This window comes from Sphaerodactylus townsendi, linkage group LG02, assembly GCF_021028975.2.
Source record: "Sphaerodactylus townsendi isolate TG3544 linkage group LG02, MPM_Stown_v2.3, whole genome shotgun sequence".
Taxonomy (NCBI): domain Eukaryota; kingdom Metazoa; phylum Chordata; class Lepidosauria; order Squamata; family Sphaerodactylidae; genus Sphaerodactylus; species Sphaerodactylus townsendi.
This window is the reverse complement of record NC_059426.1, coordinates 25,270,824-25,289,175: the sequence shown is the minus strand read 5'-3', so window position 1 is coordinate 25,289,175 and position 18,352 is coordinate 25,270,824. Positions and strand designations below refer to the sequence as shown.

At 42.9% G+C, this 18,352-nt stretch overlaps 1 protein-coding gene across 1 annotated transcript in view; it reads right to left on the bottom strand.

The window, feature by feature from the left end:
• Positions 1-721: 721 nt before the first annotated feature.
• TTN (titin) overlaps positions 722-18,352 on the bottom strand; it is a 371,903-nt gene continuing 354,272 nt past the window's right edge. Inside the window, 13 exon segments of the mRNA XM_048484469.1 lie at positions 722-2,028; positions 2,185-2,478; positions 3,472-3,625; positions 3,712-4,558; positions 4,560-8,539; positions 8,541-9,697; positions 12,334-12,927; positions 13,019-13,324; positions 13,422-13,997; positions 15,160-15,459; positions 15,563-15,868; positions 16,532-17,116; positions 17,504-17,806. Of these exon segments, the coding sequence (XP_048340426.1) occupies positions 1,736-2,028; positions 2,185-2,478; positions 3,472-3,625; positions 3,712-4,558; positions 4,560-8,539; positions 8,541-9,697; positions 12,334-12,927; positions 13,019-13,324; positions 13,422-13,997; positions 15,160-15,459; positions 15,563-15,868; positions 16,532-17,116; positions 17,504-17,806 (9,695 nt within the window). The 3' untranslated portion in view covers positions 722-1,735.

Below are 18,352 nucleotides of genomic sequence, written 5' to 3'. Positions count from 1 at the left end.
TGTGAGAGAGTGGTTTGGCTTACATTATTATTTTAGGTAATGCGGAAGGGGCCTATATCATCTTGACCACTTTGGACAGATGTCGTTTGTTATGTTCACATGTTCCAGTGGTGGGATCCAAAAATTTTAGTAACAGAGTTCCCGCGCAGTGGTGGAAGTTTAAAATGGGGCTAAGAGGCGCGGGGCTTGCATAGAAGCTAGGCATTCTCCTAGGTGAGGGCATTTCCTAGAAGTGGGGCTGTGGCAGGGCCTTGTAGCTGCTGCGCCTTGATCCTTAGGCAAGAAGCCAGATGCACTTGAGAGCAGGCTGCCACGCACTTGATGCACCTCCCTGCTAGACTGCTTCAAGTTCTGCGTGCGACTGCTGAGAGGAGGGGCGTAACTAAGGCAAAAATCACGTGGCAAAATCCCCAATTAGTAACCCCCTCTCGGCACACACAAATAATTGTAATGTGAAAACCTACTCTACAGGAACCTGCTGCAGGAACCTGCTGGATCCCACCTCTACAGCATATTCAATTTCTCTTTCCCAGACTCGAATTCTAAACTTCTCTCACTGCCAAGTATTGCTATGTTAACGAATGCATTTTAATTTCAGTGTAAGATTAAAAGTTGGGCTCAGTGAGGTAAACGGACAAAGCTCCTTTTTGGTAGGAGTCACGAACTTACACAAAGAGTACCAAATTAGATGCCACAAACAGTAACTGAATCACACATGGAGTGAGGTGCAGATAGCATGCTTTATTTCAAATGAGCAATGTTATCTCAAGGAGGTTCAGCAAAACAGCTATCAATACAATTTATTATTACTACATAAACTACGTAAAATTTTTAATTCAGGGCAAAAATGTGATGTTATAACAACAGTTTAATTTTTTTTTCCCAAACTGTGGTTCGAAGCTTAGTTTGCGTGTTGAGAATATCAATCAGCCTTCTAAAAACTACCACACAATCACTTCATCCGAGGAACCCCCAAGAGTTGGTACTGCTTCTGCACTTGAGTACCCAAAATAGCTTTGTCTAATGTGGGGATGGCCAGGTGATGTTACTTTCCTGTAAAGCTATTTAGGCAGTCAACATGTCAGAAACAGTACACTCACAGTTGGTGAACAAAATGCTGGCCGTTGCAATTTGTTCAAAGTCTTGTGAGTTTTAGTCATGAAACTAAATATAAGTTTGACGTTGATCAGATGTAACATAAGACGTTAAAGTGCGACTTAAAGGAGGGTATTTTTAAATCTCACCAATGCCTTATGTTTCTGAGTCAAAATTTATTCGTGCAGGTATAAAGACACCATGCACAGCTTTATCTCTTAGGTGTAGGTAAATAAGTCTTCAACAGGGAGCCTCTCTACCTGTTGAGGCATTCTTAGACATCAACGTTTTGTTGAGGCGCAAAAAATTAGTTAAGAGTTGAGCAGGGTATTCGTTCCCTAGGAAACTTTCTCCTACCAACCGTTTGTTCCAAAAGTTACATTTTAAAATGTCATAAAATAAAGGGTACAAAACTCCATAACCGTTATCTTCGGCTATATACAGTATGTACATGTCAAATGAAACATTGTTTTAAAGTCAAACAGTAATAATGACTATAAGTCATAATGTAATTCCTTGGACTTTTGTCTGATTTTGGGCAGGTACAAAAATAGTTTTTTAAATATATTTACAGAGCAGATATTTCAGTCCATATGAAACACTTGCCAAAAGTCAAGTGTAAATAAATAGGGCGAGCCCTCTAAATCGATCGAACATTAATATTCACAATGGCAGAATCGTTGCCAAAATCATTTTCTAAATTCAGTGTATAAAGTCCGCCATCATTCTTTTGAACATCCATGATGATAAGAGTCGTCAAATCTTCACAGGTTTCAATGTGAAATCTACCATCTTGACTGGAAATGTCTTTTCCTCTGCAGGACCATGTAATGTCGGGAATAGGTTCGCCAGAAAATGCACAGGATACAGTGAGAACCTTTCCTTCCTCAATGGAGATATCGTTTGGAAGGGCTTCGATTTTCGGTGGTATTCCTTTGCAAAACGGGGAAAGAAAAGGGAGGAACATGGAGTTAGATATAGCTTCAGAAACTTCTCCGCCTGCTTGACAAGAGTTACTCTACACAAACTACATCAGGACATGGTTCATGCTTTTTTTTTTCTAGCTCTACGTATAATGGTATTGCTCACCTCTCATACCAGATTTAACCATTTTACTAGTTGAACTCTCCAGTTGGGTCAGACTAGATTTCCCCATTACACTGCTGGAGCTCATCTCTACAAAGGATTCTTGCATGGAAGACATGCTTTTGGCTGACATGCTCGCAAATTTCATTTCAGTCATGCTGCTACTGCTGCTACTGCTGAACGAAGCTTCCTGCTTAGAAGCAGACATGTGCAACGACTGCGAGGAGAAACTTCCCTGCATGCTTGCATCACCACTTGTCCTCAACACTACCTCTTTTGGAGGTTCTTCAATTAGAGCTGTGGAGCATAGCAAACACGGAAAAACCAATGACATCACGTGAATTGGTCATCATGCAATCTATAATTTCCACTTTATTGAAAAAAGGAAGAGGGGACTTGTTTGTCAGTTAAGGAAAACTCAAGTTGCACGGCATTTCTCTCCAACTGCGGGGCACATTTTAACAGTGCGTTTCCTTTTCTTCTAAAATGTATGCATAGTTAGCCAACCAATCATTAGAAAAAATAGTGCTGACTGTTTCTTTAAAAAATTGAATTTCCCCCCTGCTTATCTTCCACAGTTGGTAGTTTGCCACACAGAAAAGCAATATACCAAACGCGTATGGAGGCTTTCCTTGATACAAACGTACATAAGCGCATGTATATGACATACAGTAACCCGGTAGTTCCTGGAGATCCGGATGTTCATAAATTATATCATGGAAGCAAATGAAAATATTATCGTTTACCACCATCTGGAAATAGTATAAAAAATACTGAAATGTAATTTACTGAATCGTTTTTAAAACGTTTCAAAATACTTAAATTGTGATAGCGAATGTTGTGAGCCACCACGGGACCAAAAGGTGAGGGATGGCATACCAAGTCCAATAAAATAAAATAAAAAAATAAACAAATTACTATGAAGTCCTTTCAACATTAAAAGCATTATACAAATGCTAAGCGGTAAGGAAATTTAACATCTGAGAAATTTAATGCAACGTTAAAAACAAATTCCACATCTTTGGGATTACTTGTTCTGATCATCAGAACCAAAGGGTTATGGACAAGATTACGCAGGATATTCAAAGCTTTCGTGTAACATGGAGCTGACAAATATTTTTGTACATAAACATTGTATTTTTACACTGCATATTTAAAACAGATTTCATATTTCACTTCAGGTTTGATAATGAAAATCTACTGGTTATGTAGAATCGGCTTATACAGTTGTGTTTACCTTATCCTTCACACCCTACTTATGTTAACAGGAGACTTAAAGGAAAAACTTACGAAGGACAGTCAGGGACGCTGTTGCAGAACATTGTCCGTGATAGTTTTTGGCTTTGACTGTGTATTTCCCACTGTCACTCACTGCAGCATTTTTAATGGCAAGAGAATAAACATTCTTGGAACGATTTACTTGGATGCTGGATGAGAGAGCAACCTGAAGAGCGGAAGAAATATATATTTCAGATCAAGTGTCACCAGAGTTCAAGATTACGTGTAAGACTAATGTAAGGGATTACTTACTGGCTGGTTATCTTTAAACCACTCAATTTCAGGGGAAGGGTCTCCAGAAACTTCACAGGTAAGCAGTACACATTGTCCTTCATCAACATTTTGCGACTTGGGTTGCATGATGAAGACTGGTGCGTTTGAAAGATCTTCTGATAAACTCACATCAAAGTGACATTTGACAATGCCCTGTTCAGTCTTCCCCTCACAGGTAAGAATCCCTTCATCTTTGTGAGTAGCTTTTTTTATTGTTAGAGTGTGATCACTTCCAGACACTCCGTATCTATAATCTTCAGAGTTAGCAAGCTCTATTCCATTCAGAAACCATTTCACATCCGAAGCTCCAGCAATATTGGCTTTCAGAGTCGCCATCTGCCCTTCAGACACAGCCATTTTACTAGTTGTTGATTTAACCTCTGTGTAAGATTTTTTAATATCTTCAGACACTAGAGATTTTTTCACCTCTTCGTGAACCACTGCCTTTTCTTGAGAGGTCACTGCAGTTTTCTTCTGGGTAGAGACTTCAAGTGTTTCGGCCTCTTTTTGAACCGCTTTTTGAGTTTTGGCGAAGCTTGACACTTGAGAACTGATGCCTTTAAAAACTTCGCCAGCAAACCGGAAATTGGTTTTGGAGATGCCACCTTCCCCAACAATCTCACAAGTATATTCGCCTTGATCAGATTCCTTGAGGTTATGAAGGGTAAGTTCGTATGTTCCATCAGCTGCGTAATGAAACTTGAAATGCTCATCATCTTTTAGTTTCTTGCCATCTTTGTACCAGGCTACTTCCCGGACACTTAAAACGCTGCTTTCTACTGAACAGAAGGGTTGCTTTATAAGCCTGGTAGCCCGGCCTTCAACTGCTGCCAAGTTTGGGAGGACCTTGCATTGGTAATTCTGCTTTATCTGCCGGTGTTGTTTTGGCTCCAGCTGTTGACTTGGTTTTGGAAGGGGCAGGAGATGGTTCTGGGGACTTGACCCTCTTGGGGGATTTTACCCTGTCTGGGGACTTCACGTGAGGCTCAGGAGACTTGACCCTCGTAGATGATGCAACCGCTTTCTCTGGACCCTTTTTCTTTTGGACAGTCAAAGTAAAGTGGGCTTCTTGCCTCCCTTCGGAATTTTCCACCACTACGGTGTAGCTTCCTTCATCTGAGGTCTGGACTGATGAGATCTCAAAGGTAGATTTATACTGCGTACGTGTGACTTGGTAACGTCCAGAAGAAACTATGGCTTGACCTGCACGTATCCATGTCACTGTTGAAACGTTGAAACCGCGTCAATGATATCACAAGAAAATCTGGCGAAGTTTCTCGTAGCCCCCAAGAGCAGTGATCGATAAATAGTTTTATTAATAGTATTGCTAGGAGATGGTTTTTTTAAATTTCCGGTGTACAGCTCTTTCTTCTAGTGATTTTTCCTCAGATAAACTAACTTTCTTTTCGGCAGAAGCATAATGTTCATAGGATGACAGAGTCTCTCGAGTTGCTGAAAGTTCTGACTTGACTTCTCTTACAGATGAACTTGCCTCTGTTGCAGAGGTTTTCTTGAGATAAACCGTGCATAGGCCTCGGTCTACCAGATCCATGATCCAAGGAAGGAATGGATCTGGATACTTCCTCAGCATGCGTTAGGAGGTATATATGAATTATGTAATCTCCTCCTGCTCCGCATCAATTGTAGCATAGTCAGAACATTCTCCCTTATAGTTTGTGCACACGGCACGATATGTACCACTGTCATCAATATGACAATCCAGGATCTCCAAGGTTAATACACCACTAGTATTAGTAAAATGTATCTTATGGCTTTCTTGGATTTCAACACCATTATGATACCATTTCACTTCAGCAGTTGGCTTGGACTGAACATTCAAAATGAATCTGGTGTTAGTGCCGCATGGTACACGATGTGAACGCATTCTCAGTGTGACACGTGGAGCGTGATCCAGAGTGAAGGGTTCTTGAGTCAGAACTTCATGTTTCCTTTCCATGGTTTTTTGAGTTTTCAAAGCTGCTTTCATGGATTCATATCTAGAAAATATATCAAATCTTGCTGACCTTTCAAATCGAGAGAGAGATCTCTCACTGGACACTGGACTAGGTGAGCGTGGCCGGGTTCTCTCTGGCGTAGGAGATCTTCTCTCAGTTTCTTCCACAGGGCGTGAGCGAGGTCTGATTAATTCAGACACAGGACGCATTAGTTCAATGTAAGTTGGAGAAAGAGATCGTCTCCTTCCTAGTAATCTCGAGGGAGGTGAAAATTCCCTGGGAACATGTCTCACCACTTCTATTTCTTCGTCTTCCTCTTTTGATGTGAACTCAGTTATTTCTCTCTCTCGTCTTCTTCTCAGCCGTCTCTTTTCCTCTTCTGACATGTATTCAAGCTCACCTTTGTACTGATAGATTTTCTGGCCCGTGGTAACTGGACGCAGCAGCTCTTCATCCTCTTTCTCAGCCATTATTCTTTGCCTCTGTTTTGGTGGTTTATAAACAGCTTTGGCGTGGCGTTGTCTGAGTTCAGCATAACTTGTGCTAGCTTCTTCTTTAGATGGTATATGATAGGTTGCGTATCTTAGGTCTCTTTGTCTTGTTTCTTCTGCCCTGAGTTGTGCATCAGCCGCAGAGTAATGAAGAGAGGACAGCTCAAAGCGTGGTGGGCTTCTGCTTGGAGGTGAAGCAGAAAAGCCCAACTCGAGCTCTTCTTCCAGTCGCAGCCTTTCTTCTTCTGTCCTCTTCATGGCCAAATAGTCATCAACGGGCAGAAGTAACTCATCATCTGACAGGTCCCCAAGGGATCGTCTTCTAGGTCTGTAGTAAAATTCATAATCGGGAGAAGGTGTGCGCCGGCGTGCTGGCCTCACTGTCTCAAGATCATCTTGGGTCAGTTTGGGTATACGCCACTTAGGTTTATACTGGTCAGAAATACGTGGCAGTGGCATGACGTAGAACTGCTCCCATCTGGAAAGGCGAATGCGCTTTTGTCGTTTCTGAACAATTCGGTCAATTTTTCCCGGCATTTCGTACTGGTCTCTTAACTTCTTGTACCACCTCATGTCTGACATAGGCACGAATTGCTTGATGTTCTGATCTTCTTCAAAAGCATGCACGTGTCTGCGAGGCTCTGGAATCTCGTAAGGCATCCGGAGTCTCTTTTCTTCTTTCACTTTTTGGTCTCTAAGTTCAAATTCGCCTTTCACTGTTTTTGTGCTTACTGCTGGTTTGTACAGGATAGCAGCTTGCCTGAGAGCCTCTTGAGCTACTTGTGTCAATGGAATGGATTCTGTTCCAGCAAGGATTTCTGCCAACCTCACCGTCTTGTCTATCTGCTTTTGCACATGTTTTTGCCGTTCCTCTTCAGACTTGTATTCACGCTTGACGTATCTCAAGCGTTCCACCTTCAAGTAAGCCTGGCAACTTGTCGATCCAGCACTGTTTGTAGCTGTAACTCTGTAATACCCACTGTCTTCTGGTAAAGTATCCCTGATATGCAAAGCATAATAATCTAATCCTTCATGGACAATTTCAATGTTGGGACTAGCTGATATAGGCTGACCATCTTTCTCCCATTTTAATGTTGGTTTCGGTATACCTGATACTCTTATCTCAAAGCACACACTGTGGCCTTCCTGGCATTCTGCATTTGCCAATAGTCTCTTGAACATTGGTCTCAAGGTGGTTTCCTCGGCAGGTGCGTGCTGAACAACGGTCAATTTGGCTTTGCAGCTATCCTCACCGTATTTGTTGCGTGCCAGCACAGTGTATTCAGCAGAGTCATCCTCAGTCACATTGTGGATGAGAAGTTGATAGAGACCTTTATCAGTTTCAAAGGTATATTTTCTGTCATCGTCGCCTGGCTTAATCTTCTGACCCGATTTGAACCATGTCACACGAGGTTCTGGATGAACTGTGATAGTCACTCCAAATCTGATATTTTCACCAATATAAGCAGTACGGTTGTATAGAGGCAGAGTAAATTCTGGAGGCTTCTCCAAAAGTCTCATGGTATCTACGCGGCGCTTTACTCTCTTGACAGTGCGGCATCGGTAATAGTCGGAAACCTCTCTCACCCCCTTAACAAACAGTTCTGCGTAGGAACTGTCTTCACCATAATCGTTTACTACTTTGCACCTGTAGGTACCATCATCTGATTTGGTAATATCTTTGACGTACATGGTGGCCACGCCTTCATGGTAGCTGATCTCACATTTTTCACTGTTCTCCAGCTGTCTTACTCCAAAGTACCAAGTCACTTCAGTCGCTGAATCGTAGTTTTCAATCTTGCAGACGTATTTGACATGCCCTCCTTCTTCTCCAACAGCATGCATTATTTGCCCAGATATAGGGCCAATTTCAATGGATGCTACTTTAACTTTAGCAACTGTGACACCTCTCTGAGACCTGATGTTTACATTACGTACTTGCCACTTGAGCTGCCGACTAGCTGTATTCATTTCCTTCTTCGCAAGGTTTGAAGTAATGGCGATACACATGTGTTTTAATGTCTTGATTACTTTAGTGCTGGTCTTCTCTGTCCTCTGTTTCAGCCAAGTATGTTCAAGTGCTTCAGCAGCGGTCATGCGGGCTTTCCTTTCTTTTATCAGGAGGCGGTCGACAAAGTCTAAGGCCTCAATACTTATATCTTTGAATGCTTCTTCATCAAAGTTGTATTCAGCATTGACTATGTTATCGATTGTCTGTTGATTCGTTTCGGCGATGAAAGGATTCAAGCCGCTTAGAAGCACATACACCAGAGTTCCAAGTGACCACATGTCAGTGGCTGAGCTGACCAAATCATGTTGATGGACTTCAGGTCCATAATACTCAGGAGACCAGTAGAGCTAGAAGTCTGAGAGTATCCACTTGGGTTTTAGTTTTCCTAAGCTGTGATTCAATGATTTTAACTACAGAACTTCTTCTTGTGAAGTAAATAATGTTTTCTGGCTTGACGTCGAAGTGCCCAATGCTACGACTGTGTAGGAACGCAAGTGCTTCGCAGACTTGGCGTACATAACTGACAATTTCCCTTTCATTAAGTTCAAAGGCAGGGGTATTTAGCCTTTCAAAAATATCAAGTCCAGATACGAATTCTGAGATCATGACCAATTCTTCAAGGCTTTCAAATGATTCATGAAGATATAAGATATTTCTGTGTCTAGAAACGCTAAGGATGGAAATTTCTTTCTTGACCAGGACTTGATCGGCACCTTTCACTTTGACAAACTTGGCCAGATAGGTCTTCTTGGAAGCTGCCTCCACACACCGGTGGGCAATTCCAAATTGTCCCCGCGCAAGTTCTTCAGCAATCATGTATTTATCATAGAGTTCCTTTGTAGAAGAGTGAGGTGCTTTTGTTGTGGTGAGTTCTCGGGCCTCATCAACTTCTTCGTCATAATTTAGCGATCTAGTCTTATCTTCTTTTGTCACAATGGGCTCTGTAGCTTCAGAAGGCTGACTTTGTCCAAACTTATTCTCTGCTATGATACGGAATACGTAGCTTGTCTTGCCAAATAGGTTCACCACGGTATATCGTGTATCACGAGCCTGACCAACCCGGATCCATCTCTCAGATGTGGTAGCTCGTTTCTCAATTGTGTAGTGGGTGACTCTGCTTCCACCATCGCTAGCTGGAGCATTCCATGTTAAGTTGGCAGAGTCCCTTGAAACCTCACTTGCTTTCAATCCTCTTGGCGCGTCGGGTACATCGGCCACATCTAGTTCAACTGTTTTCTGATCAATGCCAAATCTGTTCTTAGCACAGACGATGTAGAAACCAGCATCTTTTCTGTCCACACCATCAGGGAACACGAGAGATGTGAATGACCGTGTTACAATAACTTGGTAATGTCCATTGGTATCAATGAGATCTTGTCCCTTTTGCCAGGTGATCACGGGATCTGGCTTCCCGCTGAAGGGGATTTTGATGCTCACTACTTCACCTCGGAGAGCATGGACAGCTCCCATGCCTTCAAGATTTTTAGGCAAGTGGATCTTAGCAGGAACTGCAACAAAAACAAGGAGAAAGGGAGACAAACAGTTAGTGAAGGAACAGAAATAAAGAGAAGAGAACAAAATGTATTGACATCATTTTACTATATATACTTGACATCATTTAGATCCCAATGAGAGGACCCAAAGCGAAACAGATCCTTCTCCATTTTTCTTACATCACAGCAGCTCTGGCAGGACTGAGAATGTGACTTGCCCAAGATCACTCAGCATGCTCCCATGATAGAGTGGGGATGTGAACTGGGCAGCCCAATCCAAAGTCTGAGGCAGTCAGGCGTAGCGTCGCTGCCCCCTGCCACCTCCAGAGAGCTTTCAGGATACATAGGGAAGCAGGTACAACACATAGACACCAGCCGCCCGAAAGTCCAACCCTTAGAGGCTAAATGGAGATTCATATGCCATCAAGTTCTACTGCATTTCCATGGCCCACAAAACCAGGTGGAAGCTGGTAACATCGAAATATCCTGGACTACCCTCAAGGTTCATGGCCACCATAGGGGAGCTGAGGGGTGGCCAGGCTTACTAATTATCATGATATATGCTTTGCTGGTGGATGTGTCCCTTATACCAGTGGAGGGGCAAAGATGCTGGCACAAGCCCGCACTGCATCTGAGCAGCAATTCCCCTCCCCCTTGGACTGGGCCATGGATTTCTCAGATCCGAGACTGCCACTCCGATCACTACACCACAGTGGCACTCACTCACTAATTCGGAAAGACTGAAGTGTAGTGGCAAATATTGAGAATTAGTCTTGTGTCACTCTTGCCAACAAAGCAATGTTGCCAGCTGAGCAAAAATTATCAGTCAGATCACAACTTCTAGGGCTCAGTACTTGTGCTTGTTTTCGCAATAATGCTAGAAACTCTTTACTAGAGAACTGTGAAAGGGTATGTTATTACCCCACAGTCTGAAATAAGCTGTAATAATATTTCGCCACTCTGATACTACAAAAGAACAGATGTCACATTTGTAATCAATACTGTCTATTTTGTTTTATGTTACTGTGTTCTTGAACCTGCTGTAACTGAGAAGGAAAGAGATTGGATAGCCTGATGAAAATGTCAGCCCTTTGTGTTCCAACAGTGAAAATGGCAAACTATAGGCTGGGCATTTTTAGGAAAAAAGTTGAAAATAAAATAGCCGATAATTTAATGCTTTTGTATAGATCAATGGTACAATTTTATTTTGAATACCATGCTCAGTTCTGGTAATGTGATCTCAAAAAGTACATGGCAGAGTTGGAAAAAGTCCAGAAGAGGGCATCCAAAATGATTAAGAGCACCTTTTTTTATGGAAAAGGCTTTTCAGATTAGTGGACAGGGAGAACTTTTCCCCCATGTCCCAAAGTATTAGAACTCAGGGGCACCAGATGAAGTTGAGGGCAGTAGACCCAGAACGGACAAAAGGAAATCCTTCTTTATACAATAGGCGATCAAAATGCGGAATTTGCTGCCGGAGGCTGTAGTAATGGCCACTGGCTTTAAAAGGGATTTGGACAGATTCCCATGGATAGATCTATCAATGGATATGTCTATCAGCCAGGGTGAGTAAAGGAAACCTTCGCGCTTGTCCCTTCCGCACATGCAGAATAATGCATTTTCAATCCACTTTCATAACTGTTTGCAAGTGGGTATTGCTATTTCGCACAGCTGCGAAGTACATTGGAAACATGCAGTGGAAGTGGATTGGAAGTGCATTATTCTGCAGGTGCAGAAGGGGCTATTCAGAGGTAGTAAACTTGAATTCCAGAAGAGGAAGGAAGCATCAGGGGAAGGTCTTGCCCCTATGCCAGTGGTGGCGAACCTCTGGCACGGGTGCCAGAGGTGGCACTCAGAATCCTCTTTGTGGGCACGCGCAAACAGATCCCCCCCGTCCCCCCCCCCGGCTGGCCTGGGCTGCTGGGCTCGATTATTAGCATTAAACTTAAGACCTAGTTTTGGGGAAGCAGTGCAGGTAACCCTGTTAAGTGCTGTTAAACCCCGCTGGTTTTCATGCAAAGAACTAAAGCGCGATTCTTTACCTGGGAGTAAGCTCGGTTGCTGGCAATGGGGCTTGCTTCTGAGTAAACCCTCCTAAGGTCGTGATTCACCCATTGGAAGAGTTGCATGGTTGCTTCAAAGCAAAGCCACCGACTACCACCAAGCTTACTCCCGAGTAACGCACGCCTCGGAGCCAACTGTTTTTTCTAAACTAAAACCTCAGCATTCAGGTTCAATTGCTGTGTTGGCACTTTGCGATACATAAGTGGGTTTTGGGTTGCAATTTGGGCACTCGGTCTCGAAAAGGTTCGCCATCACTGCCCTGTGCCATGTTGTTGGCCCGCCAGAATAACTGTTGGGACACAGGGTAAGAGGCAGGATGCTAGACTAGGTAGATTATTGGTCTGATCCAGCAGAGCTCTTCTTATGTTCTTATGAAATGAAAGCACAGTGTGCCGTTGACTTAGCTCTACTATCCAGCTGAGTCCCTGTACTCTTTACCAATTTCCAGAGTTTGTCAGCATCTTGACTTATTTTAAGAATACAAAGAAAAAAATGTAATATTTTGTTTGCTTTAGCCAAAGAGCCTATTATGTCCCTGGAGATGAACTAAAGGAAAGGAATTATAAGTAGCAAAGCATATTCTTTACCTTCAACGTCTAATGAGGCCGTTCCAGACACAGATCCTCCCTGGTTGGTTGCTCTCACTTGGTACACAGTGGCATCATCATCAGATACATTTGAAATGACCAGTTGGTAATATCCACCCTTGAACTCTTGTATCTTGACCTTCTCACCGTCGGGCAAAATTTCCTTGCCCTGCCTGAACCATTTCACAACAGGCTTAGGATAACCAGTGACTTTGCAGACAAATGTGGCGTGGCCTCTAAATTTCACATTCAGGTTTCTGATTTCTTCCTTGAAATGCGGTGCTTGAATTGGCACATCAGATTTCGGGATGATCGGCTGCGAAACTTCGCTCCATTCACTCTCACCGCCTAGATTTTCACATTTGACACGGAACTCGTATTCTAGGTCTTCAATAAGACCTGTCACTGAATAAACAGTTTCACGGATCTCTTCGGTGGTCACAGCGATCCATTTGTTTTGTTTCTTTTCACGTTTCTCTAGGTAGTAATTTCTGATCTTGGAGCCTCCGTCGCTAGCAGGTGGCTTCCAAGATACAACACAGGAATCCTTTGTCACAGCAGATACTACTGGCTGACTTGGTATGCCTGGTTTTTCTGCAATGAAGGGAAAAATTCAGAACATTAAGTCAGTTTTGCTTCCCTAAGTTGCAGATCGTTAGAGGGAAATGTTATGGTGCACACTTACCAAAAGGAGTCTTGATAACAACCACAGAAGAAACCTCTAGTGGTTCACTAATGCCATATGTATTCTGAGCAAAGACACGGAAATAGTAGCCGGCATTTTCAATGAGATTAACAATTCTACAGGTTGTGCCAGAAATGCTCGAAGATACCAGTTGCCACTCTGTGCCTTCCTTTGCTTCTCGTTTCTCCACAACATAATTGGTTATGAAGGCACCTCCGTCATCTTCAGGCGGCTTCCAGCTGATCACCGCAGAGTTCTTTAGCAAAGCTTCCACAACAATTGGCCCTGCTGGTTTATCTGGCTTGTCTAGGAAAACAAAACAAACCCAGCATTTAACCTTTGTGTTGTGGAAAACATTAGATGATAGCGCTCCAAAAACAACAACTGAAAGCCAATGATTTACCTTGAATTTCCACATTGAGTACAGTGTCAACAGTTCCAAATATGTTACTGAGTTGCACTTTGTACTTTCCTGCGTGGGTTTTATGTTGTACGTTTCTAATTACCAGATGGGTGTAATGCTCTGTGTTCTCAATAGTAATATTCTCTCCACTCTTCAAAGGCTTCTTGCCATGGAACCAGGTGATAGCAGGCACCGGGCGACCAATGTAGACCACGTGGAGACGAAGAGATGAACCCACACCCGCATAATATTTCTCTTTCAGTGGGAAGCCGGGATGGAAATGCGGAGGAGCTTGCAAGAGGAGCTTGCCGCTCGTTTCGATCTCTCCGACGTCGTTGGTGGCCTTGCAGGTGTAAAGCCCTTCATCTTCCTGCTCTTCTGTGAGCACTGTCAATGTATGGGTGCGTCCATCTGAAGACATCTTGTACTTCCGGCTCTGTACCAGCTCTTTGCCAAAGCGATACCACTTAATATCTGGAAGAGGTCTCCCGACAATCTGGCATGAGAACTGCCCTGGTTCGCCCAGATTGGTAGTGACGTCCTTCATTTCTTGTCTTATCCCTGGAGCTTCTCCCGCTGCGTTTACAAAAGAAGAAAATAGTCACCCTGACAGTTTGCACTGTGCCCTTCAATCTACAATACTATATACCCCAACATATAATTCTCAGGATGTCCATTTAAATCGTGCCATTTTCAGTTTCATTAGCATCAGAGGACAAAAGAGCTTGTTTCCTTCATTTTGATCAATTTGGAGAAGTAGATATATACAATTAAAACACTACAATTATATCTTGAAAATACCAAAACTGTAAAACCACGTATTAGATTAGATGAGATTAGGTATCTATGTCAAATATACCATCTATTGTTATTTCTTGCTGTTTGATATTATATCATTATGTTTATGATGTTATAATCTGTTGTTATGTTGTTATGCTGCTATGCTGTTATGTTATGATGTCATTATGTTGATTATGTCATGATTATTGACGTTTTGATATTTGAAATATTGTTTAGAAGAGAAGAAGAAGAGTTTGGATTTATATCCCCCCTTTCTCTCCTACAGGAGACTCAAAGGGGCTTACAATCTCCTTGCCCTTCCCCCCTCACAACAAACACCCTGTGAGGTAGGTGGGGCTGAGAGAGCTCAGAAGAACTGTGACTAGCCCAAGGTCACCCAGCTGGTGTGTGTGGGAGTGCACAGACTAATCTGAATTCTCCAGATAAGCCTCCGCAGCTCAGGTGGCAGAGCATGGAATCAGAGCGTGGAATCAGAGCGTGGAATCCGGTTCCTCCAGATTAGAATGCATCTGCTCTTAACCACTATGGCACTGCTGCTTGATATTATGATTATTGCTGTTATGTTGTATCATGGTGTTGTACACCGTCCTGAGCTTTTGGGGGAGGGCGGCATATTAATTACCAATGACCAATTAAATTACCAATATAATTCATTTCTGTTAAACTGTACTAACAACCTTGCATTTGTGTAAAGTGCTGGCAAGATGCAGCCGACTTATGGCGACCCCAGCAAGGGGCTTTCAAAACAGGTATGAAGAAGAGATAGCTGGCCATGGCTGTTTCTGCAGAGCCTTCCTTGGTGGTCTCCTTTTCAAGTACTGATCCTGCTTAGCTTCCAAGATCTGACAGTATTGACTACACCATGTCATCTTCCCTCCCACTATTAAGCACAGGACAACATAAAGCATAGTAAATATTACTGAACATTTCAACTCACATGTTAATTTAGTCTTTACTGCCATAGCTATTCTACGAGGTCTGCTGATTCCAGTCTGGTTTTCCGCAAAAACTCTGAATTCATATTCTGTAGATTCCAGCAAGCCGCCCATCGTAAATTGCCTATCTTTGATACGTTCTTTATTGCACTTTTTCCACGTGGTCTCTCCGGACTGGCGATATTCAACCCAGTATCCAATAATCTCTTTGCCGCCATCGCATTCTGGACGCTCCCATTCTAGAGTAATGCTATCCTTCGATACCGATGTGATCTCGATTTCTCCAGGCTGACTTGGTTTGTCTGTAAAGGTCACAAAATAATTCTGTAAGAAATTAAAACTTCCCCACGGCCACGACTTCATCATGGTGCCCTATAACATGATAGTTAACAGACTGGTATTTACCAAATGGATCCTTGCATACAACGGGCTCAGAAGCAGGGCCTGGTTCACTCTCACCAATATCATTCTGGGCTATTACACGGAATTGATATTCAGCATCTGGAACAAGCCCTGTGAGTGTGTACATTGTCGTTGTGATGTGCGTCTTGTTATGCCTGACCCATTTCTCAGTAGATGTTTCTTTGCGTTCAATGTAGTAGCCGGTGACACGAGAGCCCCCATCATCTCTAGGTCTGGACCATGAGAGACTAATGGAGCTCTTTGTGACATCAATGATTTCTGGTGGGTAGCTTGAAGGCTCTGGTGGATCTGGAGGGGAAAAATATCAATTTATAGTATTTATTTATTTATTTGTTCGTTCGTTCGCTCATTTGTTCATTCATCCATCAAATTTATAGGCCGCCCTCCCTTGAAGGACTCAGGGCGGCAAAGATAAAATAACATAATATATAATTTAAAACAGTTTTAAAACCCATAATATGACGTAATAAAACTATCAGGAACCAATTGAAACATAGGCAGATGGTGAGAGAAAACCCAACCACCTCCTACCCCCAACTGAGCCCAAATGCGATCGAGTCACATTCAACCCGGCTGGCCAATTGCCTGGCAGAACAGGTCCGTTTTACAGGCCCTGTGGAAACTCTGTAAATCCCACAGGGCCCTGATCTCTCTAGGGAGCCTGTTCCATCAGAGGGGGGGCAGGGCCATAAAAGCCCTAGTGGAGGCCAGCCAGATGTGTTTTGGGTCAGGGGCCTCTAATAGGTTCTCCTCCAAAAACTGGAGGGACCTAGCAGGGCAATATGGGGAGATGTGGTCCCTCAAGTATGCAGGCCAAAGGCCGCTTATAGCCTTAAAAGTTAAAACCTTACACAGTATTTAATGCATTGTTTTGATAAATACAGCATGGTACAAGCAACAGTAAGATTTTTTTTGTTCAACCAAATAACCAGTGTTAAAATGTATACTTACTCAAAGGTGTCTTTGGAACAACCGGCTCTTCAGATTTCAAGGACTTGCTGATACCAAACTGGTTTTCAGCAGAAACACGGAAGTGGTATTCCACATTTTCTTTGAGTCCTTTGACTACTAATGATGTACCTCTTACTCTGGAATCAACAGTGTACCAAGCAGTCTTGGGCACTTCACGCCTTTCAACAATGTACCCTAGTATATCTGCGCCACCATCATCCGTGGGAGGTTTCCAGCTGACTCTAACTGAGCGGGCTTGTATGTCGTCATACTCAAGTGGCCCTTCTGGTGGGTTCGGAATGCCGATCACTCTGACTTTGATGTAAACTGCCTTCTTGCCACATTTGTTTTCAAGGGTCAGATCATAAGTACCGGAATCTTCTCTTTCAGCATCTTTAACCACAAGCTCAGTGTCTGCTTCGGAAGTGGCGATCATGGCCCGCTTGGTGACATCGTGTCCTTCTTTAGTCCATTTACATATTGGAATGGGTTTACCTTTAATTGGCACTGTCAACTTAATTACTCCACCTTGTCTTACAAAGACACCTTCCAGGTATTTTTCATCCAGTTCATAATCAGGATATTCTACAAAGGGGGAAAATTTTGCGTTGTAAAATCCATTTTACACAGCTAATTTTACATGTAGATGAATCCATTGTGCAGGTAAGCCCCAAATCTACAAAAGGCCTTTGAAATGCAGCTTCACCCTTTTTTTTATCAACTAGTCAAACCTAGGCAGTTTTAAATATTTCATTGACTACCCAATTCTATACGTGGTAACATGAAATGCTCTCTTATCCAAATACACCTTGTCCTGGAACACCGTTGGTTATTGTTATTCCTTCGTTTCAAGTTAATTGTTTTATTCATGTTCTTTATAATTTGTTATTACAGTTATTGTTATCATTACCCATAAATATTGCTAGTAGATTTGTAGCATTTCGTTTAAAAGGAAGAACTAAAATAGCTTACCGAGCATTTCAGTCACTTTGGCTGTTCCTGGGACCTCAGAAGGTTCACCAGGACCTCCGGCGTTACATGCCATCACACGGAATCTATACTCTGCTCCTTGTGGCAGATGTGTTAGAGTGTATTCACGGATTTTAGTGGGAGTGGTATTGCATTTGGTCCATTCGAACTGATCAACCTTTTGCATTTCAATCAAATAGCCACTGACTTTAGATCCGCCTTCATCTTCTGGTGGACTCCAAGCCAGTGAAATAGAGGTCCTTGTGGTGTCTGTAACTCTTGGATTCTGAGGTTTGCCTGGAGGAGCTGAAATATATAATCAGAGCAACATTAGACATGCTAAAACTAGTTACACATTTAGGTTGTTTCTGCACAGCGGCAGGAAACGGCTCTCGACCAGCATAATTCATGCCAGTGGAGCATTGGAACCGCTCGCACGGTAACGTGCAGAGCGGCCCCGAAGCTGCTGCAACCCATTTACTTACCTCTCCTCCCTGTGCAGCTCTAGACAGCTGGAGGGACACGCCCACGCTGCCCTCTGACCAGAGGGGCCAAATGCAGCAGCACTAGCTGTGTGAACAGCGCCCCAGGGACGGTGTTTTACCATCCCTAGGCCGCTGTTTTCTGCCCGTGTGGAAACAGCCTCAGTGTTGCTGCTTTAAAGGCAATTTTAAAAATCAGCACCTGCTAACACCCAAATATTTTCCAGCTCATATGCTTAAACAGGTATACTGAAAATAATAATGTTTGTAAAAACTTTCTGATTTTTCATGAGCCAAAAATGTTTTCACTGAATTGAAAATGATCAAAATTATGATTTCTGAAATGGAACATAGTCTAGGTCTATATATA